Source organism: Idiotropiscis lumnitzeri, chromosome 11 (genome assembly GCF_059441095.1).
Source record: "Idiotropiscis lumnitzeri isolate Australia: NSW breed Sydney's pygmy pipehorse chromosome 11, RoL_Ilum_1.0, whole genome shotgun sequence".
Lineage (NCBI taxonomy): Eukaryota > Metazoa > Chordata > Actinopteri > Syngnathiformes > Syngnathidae > Idiotropiscis > Idiotropiscis lumnitzeri.
The window spans coordinates 10,666,914-10,673,685 of record NC_142401.1 but is presented as its reverse complement, the minus strand read 5'-3'; the positions used below and the strand labels follow the sequence as shown (position 1 = coordinate 10,673,685).

The 6,772-nt window shown below is 38.9% G+C and overlaps 1 protein-coding gene across 2 annotated transcripts; it reads left to right on the top strand.

Annotated features, from left to right (window-relative positions):
• Positions 1-2,558: 2,558 nt before the first annotated feature.
• Positions 2,559-6,625, top strand: ankrd33ab (ankyrin repeat domain 33Ab). Of its 2 annotated transcripts, none has more exons than XM_088310038.1 (6): positions 2,559-2,782; positions 3,085-3,462; positions 3,885-4,014; positions 4,111-4,251; positions 4,678-5,814; positions 5,879-6,625. In XM_088310038.1, exons 2-5 carry the CDS (start codon positions 3,208-3,210, stop codon positions 5,499-5,501), a joined length of 1,350 nt encoding a protein of 449 aa, XP_088166164.1. In that variant the 5' UTR covers positions 2,559-2,782; positions 3,085-3,207; the 3' UTR covers positions 5,502-5,814; positions 5,879-6,625. The 2 variants fall into 2 exon arrangements, with proteins under 2 accessions (XP_088166164.1, XP_088166166.1); XM_088310040.1 differs by lacking the exon at positions 2,559-2,782 and adding an exon at positions 2,833-3,010.
• The last annotated feature ends 147 nt before the right edge of the window (positions 6,626-6,772 follow it).

Here is a 6,772-nt window from a genome sequence, read left to right as displayed (position 1 = left end):
TTTTTATGAAAAAAAATGAATAAATAAATTGTTGCCATTTTCAGTTCACAGTTTGAAAAAGATAGTCGGGGGTGGGCAAACCTTTTGATTGGTGAGCCACAATGGGTTTGTAAATTTGACAGAGGGGCCGGACCAGGAGCAAATGGATGGAGTGTTTTGGTCACCTCACCTCATTGGAGAAAAAAAATACATCCATCCATTATCTGTACCGCTTCTCCTCACTTTAATTTGAAAAGAAAAACAAAAGCATTACAACAAAATATATGTCTTTGACACACCACAGTATTAAGGAAAATAAAACACAAACAAGGTTTATTCATTTAATTTTTTTTTCAAGTTTGGCGGGCCGGATTAAAACGCTTAACGAGCCGCATGTGGCCCCCGGGCTGTAGTTTGCACACGCCTGCTCCAAGGTAAACCGTAATAATGTGTGAAAATGAGTTTGACTCCTCCACAAAAGCATCTGTGACATAAAATATACATGAAAATTAAATATATTTGTTAATTATAATTAAAGACAAAAATACACGCTTGTATTCTATTACTTATTACCATGTTTATTACCATCGCATCCTGCAGCCACATTGGACTTCCTGGCCCACTTGAACTCCATCTTGGTGTGTTGATTGTTGTCATCAGTCAACAGTTTTTCTTCACTGCAGTCTGAAATCTTACACAAAGTATGTGTGTTAAGAAATGAGTTCCCCTTTTACTTCCAAAACCTGTTCAAATGGTTTTGGTCAATCGAAATGGAGTTTAGGCTGTAATGTCACTTTCAAATGCAATTTCATCTCAAGTCACACCTCTCGCTCTGCTAATTTTGCCTCCGTTTGAGTGGTATCTTATCTTATCAACGGAATATTTTATATTTAACTTTATATGTGTGTGTGTGTGTTCTAAATTGTTCAGTTTCCTATGGGAATTATATTTAAATTATTTTCCCATCTGCCTTTTTAGTGGCGATAGAATTTAAACCATGATACTACAATGCATCAGGTCGCCATCTTGTGGTGTATTTCAACCACGACGTCACACAACACAAGATGCATCGTTTGTTTGTGCTTGAGAGCTTGGAAACTGTCCAATCTGTTGGGAGCATGTTGGTTCTCACTGTTGGGATTAATACTATGCATGAGAGTCAATTTGTGAGACCCCCGCCCCTGGTCTTGTTTGATCATTTTACGTCATATATTATACATGTAACCATTAATTGTTGTTTCATTTTTTGCGCTATTTAGAAAAATTATTGTACTATGGGGGGGGGGGGGTGTTTTTTTTAAACATAGGTTTTCTGACACTTTTTTACAGGAATGCAAAAAATATGCTTGTTCCTCAGTCGTGGCCAGTGATGTATAATGCTAGGCAGAATTACCCGCTCTTCCACTAGATGGCGGAAGGTACCTAATTAATATGCATGTCCACTTGTTTTGTTTGCTTGTATGCCTGAGATTTTTTTTCTTATGTAAAATATGTGTCTAGTCTCAATAAAGGTTAGGCAAAATGACTCTGGCGTATAAATCACCTTTATTAAATATTGGATTAAATTATTAAATCATTTGTTGGGCACGTGATGCACCACCCACAACATAACACAATGTATTGTTTCCATAAAACAACTATTAGTAGAGGCTGATGGGTTTGAATTTAATCAACAACATGGTGTTAAAGCTACATGTCATCAGGTGAACTGGAACCAGCTGAGTCTGTCATAATTAGAACCAGCTGGTTCTGCGCCTTTAAAAGTCAGTCCAGCTCCATAGCGAACGGGTTCGCGGTCGCGCCACGATATCGTTAAGGTGATTTAGATATCAGTTACTAGCCGTTCAGATAAACCGGAACTCACCAAAGGGGAAAACAAAACCCAAATAAGAAACGTGAACTGCACTTTTACAGCCAGTGATTTTTCTTTTCTCCCTTCCTCATTATTGTATTAATTTTTTTTTGTCTGGGAATTATACCTGATTATTTATATAATATTTCTTATAAATTTAATTTACAATTGTATTATTATTAATACCTGTTTGTTATTGATATAACCTGAAAAACTTTATAACAGATCTTTTGAAACTTAATTTTGGTGTCTGTGAAATTATTCCCACTTTGAGGCTCCATAGTCGATCCTTGTCTGATTAAAAGTAGTCAGTCTTATGAGCCTTGCCCACTAGCGTTGCATACAACAATTTTCCGTGTTAGAAAACACTCGCCTTTGTTCAGAGGTCAGACTTTTGAACGGCTCTGCCTTAATCCTTGCCACGTAAGGGTTTTATAAACAGTTCTTTTGCCACGTTTTCTAAAGACACTGACTGATTGTTAAACTGGAAATTGTAAGTAAAATATAAGCAGAACATAGTCACACAAATATTCTTCTGGATTAGGTAAGAAATAAAGAAATGTTGTGAAATGCGCTATACAAAATAAAGTTGTATAGTATTGTATTATGGCGTCAATTCAAGCTTTATGAAGCAGTTTCTCCACAACCGACCAAAAAAAAAAAAAAAAAAACGACCCAAGCAGCACCTAATCCTCACTGCAAAGCTTTAAGTGGGATGAGTTGAGAACAAGAGTTGGCCGCAAAGTGTAATCGACTGAGACGACTCCTCTTCTCAATTTCATGTCACCACGACAACTTGTGGGATGGAAATGAGTAAAGGACATCGATTTGGAGACACCGCAGGAAACAAACTTCTGAGCTGCTTGGCACTAAAAAACCACAAGTTTCAACGGGGCGTGATCAGCATGCGGATATCTTTTGGGTTACACTTGCTGTTCATTGCATGAGATGGTAAGTTTGATATATCGAGAGAAAGAGAGATAGATAGATAGATAGATAGATAGATAGATAGATAGATAGATAGATAGTGTTGATGGATGCCACTCGTGAGGTTATTCTGAGGTGCGGGGTTATTCCCTATTTAGCAGTCGTGTGCGCTCAAGCAAGGCTTTTAATTCCTGATCCAGTTACTTAACTGTGAGGGCCCTCACATGGCTACACCCACTCCATGAGAGCCAGGTACAGCCATAATCTCTGACAGGTGGACTCTTGCTGTCACTTTCTCCGTAAACAAACCATTTTGTGTGTTTTAGGCCTCACTGTCGGATTGTAATGATCATCTTCACATCGGCTTCGTTATTCCATCCCGTCTGTGATTCCCTGTTAGATGTAGCAAGAGGATAGAGAATTATCTCACCTGACTGTGCTGTTGGAAAATGGCCACTGCAGCAGAGGACCCTCACTTGGGCGCCGGCCCCGATGAGGAGGACGGGTCTCCGTCGGGTTGGGACTCGGACAGCATTCTGTCCGACGACTCTGTGTTGCCAGATTACACGCCGGAGACATCCGATGGACGAACGGCATCCACGCTGTACCAAGCATGTGCCCGCAACGACCCGGCCTCTCTGCGGAGGGTTTTGGAGAGAGGGGTGACAAGGGAGGAGGTCATGGACTTGGACATTAATAACTGGGTAAGTAATGGTCATGTTCGCCCATTAATTCAAAAATGTGTGATAGATTTTGCCTACTGAGATTCTATGCCGTTCAGTTGTTTAGTTTAGACTTCAGAAAAGAAATATTAAGTGGACAGTGTAAAATACCAAGCAAAGAACTAAATGATTTAAAACTGAAAAACATAATAATCACTTTCAACAGACTATTCCAATCATCCTAGAAAATAAAAAACATCCCAGAAAAAATTAAATAAAAATAAAAATAAAAATAAAAATGAAAATGAAAATGAAAATGAAAATGAAAATGAAAATGAAAATGAAAATGAAAATGAAAATGAAAATGAAAATAAATAAATAAATAAATAAAATTTAATAAAGAAATATAGATGAAAAGGGCAGAGCTGTTTGTTTCCTTTAATCCTGTCAACAACTTCCTACAGAATGGCTTGATGGTGGCTTGCTTCAAAGGATTTGTCGACATTGTATATGGTCTTAACACCTGCCCCTACATTGACATCAATCATCAGGACAATGAAGGCAACACAGCACTGATGATTGCATCCCAAGCAGGTAGATGCCAACTAAACCCGACAATAAATCACTTTTGACTATGAAATTATGAATCAAAGGTTGTTTCTATGCTGATTGATGCTTTTTGATCCCCAGGTCACGTCAACACAGTCATGTACCTCCTAAACTATTACCCTGGAATAGACACAGAAATAAAAGACTGCCGCGGCTTCACAGCCCTCATCAAATCTGCAATGACGGGCCGCGATGACGTGGTTGCTGCGCTCGTTATGGCCGGTATGGAAAACAATTTAATGATGAAGATTCTCATTTTCTGATCTTCACATCCAGTCAACACTCTCGCACAGAAGCTATTCCACAATGATGACACAGATCTTTTTTTGAAAGCCGTCCATTATCCCATTAACCTCCAAACGTACAGTTCCAGAATAGCTGGCCAGGCCGTTGAGCTGTCCATATTTTAGGACAGCTAACTTTGTCCGCCACAGTATGACGCCAGACCGGTTTAAAGGATCATTCTCAACATATTATCACACTAAAAAAAAAATCCACCTGTAATTGGTGACTTTCTAATCTGGAACCTTGTAGATTAGCCACTGGAAATTTGCCTTTGCAAAGATACTTGACATGAATTAAATCAAAATGGAGGCAAGTTGTTTAATGAATAAATAACCATAATCTTCCGCTCATGATTTTGTGCAGGGGCTGACATCCATGTGACAGACACCACGAAAGGAAAGTGCGCTCAAGAGTGGGCGCTAAAAACCGGTCGCTATGAGACGCTGCATCGTCTGCGTCGCCTCAAAATGAGGCCAAAAGCTGAGCAGTTTTGTGAAAGTTACATCCCCGAGTGGCCTGAGCTCAAGGAGCGGGTTGCAAAGGCCCTGGCGGAAAGAAGCACCCGGGAAAAAATCACCCATCATATTAAGAGCACATTTGGATTCCGATTTCCTCGTGATCCCGAGGACAATGGCGTTTTGGACCACATGGTGCGCATGACCACCAGTATCTACAGTCCCCTTATTTCCACTGGATGTCGCCCATTGTGCCCCACCAGTCCGCCCGAGGTGGGCAAGAGGCGTCTCGCTGTTCCGGAGCTGATGAAGAAACATTCCCAGAAAGAACTGGAACAAAGTTCCGTGTGCCACAGCAACGGTTCCGTGTCACACATCATTCCCTCCATCCACTCGGCAGACTCCATCGCTACAACCTGCTGCGCTGACAAAGAGAGGAGGGGCAGCATCCTGTCGCTGGCCTCCACCAAGGTCGCCTCCAAGTTCATCCCCCGAAGTATGGCCAGGAGAAACAGCGTGTTTCCCTCTGGATGTATCCCCCAGATCAATATCAACAGACCGACAGAGGCCACGCCGAAGAAAGAAAAGAAGAAGAAGAAGGCGGAGAAAGGCTACCTGGAACCACCAAAGTGGAAATATAAGGAGATCAAGGATGAGAAGAAGAAGGAGAAAAGGGAGAAAGAAAAAAATGAGAAAAAAAAAGAACGCGACCGTGCTAAGACAAAAAAATAACATCATTCCTAAAGATGTCGTATCGCTTTTGAAAGTTTTTTGTAATCACCACTCAGGACTTCAAAAGAGTAATTATTTATTATGGTAACTTCCAGCATGCACTGCAAACACAGTTTGGAGTCGAAGCAGTGGAACCTCTGTTTTTGCATGCGCGAATTTTTGTACAGTTTGGTTTTTGACTTTTTTTTTCCCCCACCAAAATCATTTTTCATGAAGTTGAAAATAGTGGTAACATTTTATTTGAAGTTTGTTCATAATCATGACATGACAGCTGTCATGAACATGAACGAATCTTTATGACACATGCCATTAAGTGTCATTCGGTAAATTATGAAACTTTATGAAACGATGGTTGGTCTCCTCAAATATATTTTTAGTCATATTTTCTGTGAGTAGAACCGACAAATTGCTTTGCATCACGGGAAATATTTCTACAGTTTTCATTAATCAGTTTTTGTAACCGCTTAATCACAAAAATCGAGGCTCCAATGTAATTTATTTAAATTCTGTCGATTTTAAAGAACATGGCAATTTTTTTCTTTTTTAAAGGCTTTGACCCAATCTGTTAACCTGTGAATTCAGATTCAGTTTTATTGGTGCTAATTTAAGCACTAAACATCTACTGTATCTACCTCTTGAGTTCAAAAAGCACAGACGTGTTGTATTATTTTTTTTTCATTCATTTATCTAATTTAAAAATATGTTAATGCATTCATTATATTCAAAAACAATTGTTTAAACATTGGAATACACCTATACACTAACTAACTTTTTTTCTGTCTTTTTTTTTTAACTTTATCAACCAATGACCTGGTCCTCCATACGCCTGCTTTAAAAGTTACATGAGGCTCATGGGCATAAAGTTTTCCCCATCTCTGTTCTCAAATATACATTGTGTTAATACACAGCACAGATAGGGGTGCAAATAAGTAGTGCGCAGGTACGCTGCCAACATTATCATACGCACCCCTCTGAATGTTATCAAACATAATATGAATCTGTATCATTATGTGCATTTATCTTATCGGCTGTTTTGCAAATGTATAATTTACTTAACAATGCAACATGTAAATATTGTAAATATGTGGCTAACTTACATTAAAAGTGAGGATGCTTGACAATAATCCTCAAATGTGTAGAATATTCGTTTATTTCATTTATTATACCCATGATAGATAGATAGATAGATAGATAGATAGATAGATAGATAGATAGATAGATAGATAGATAGATAGATAGATAGATAGATCTATTAATGACTTATTTATTGA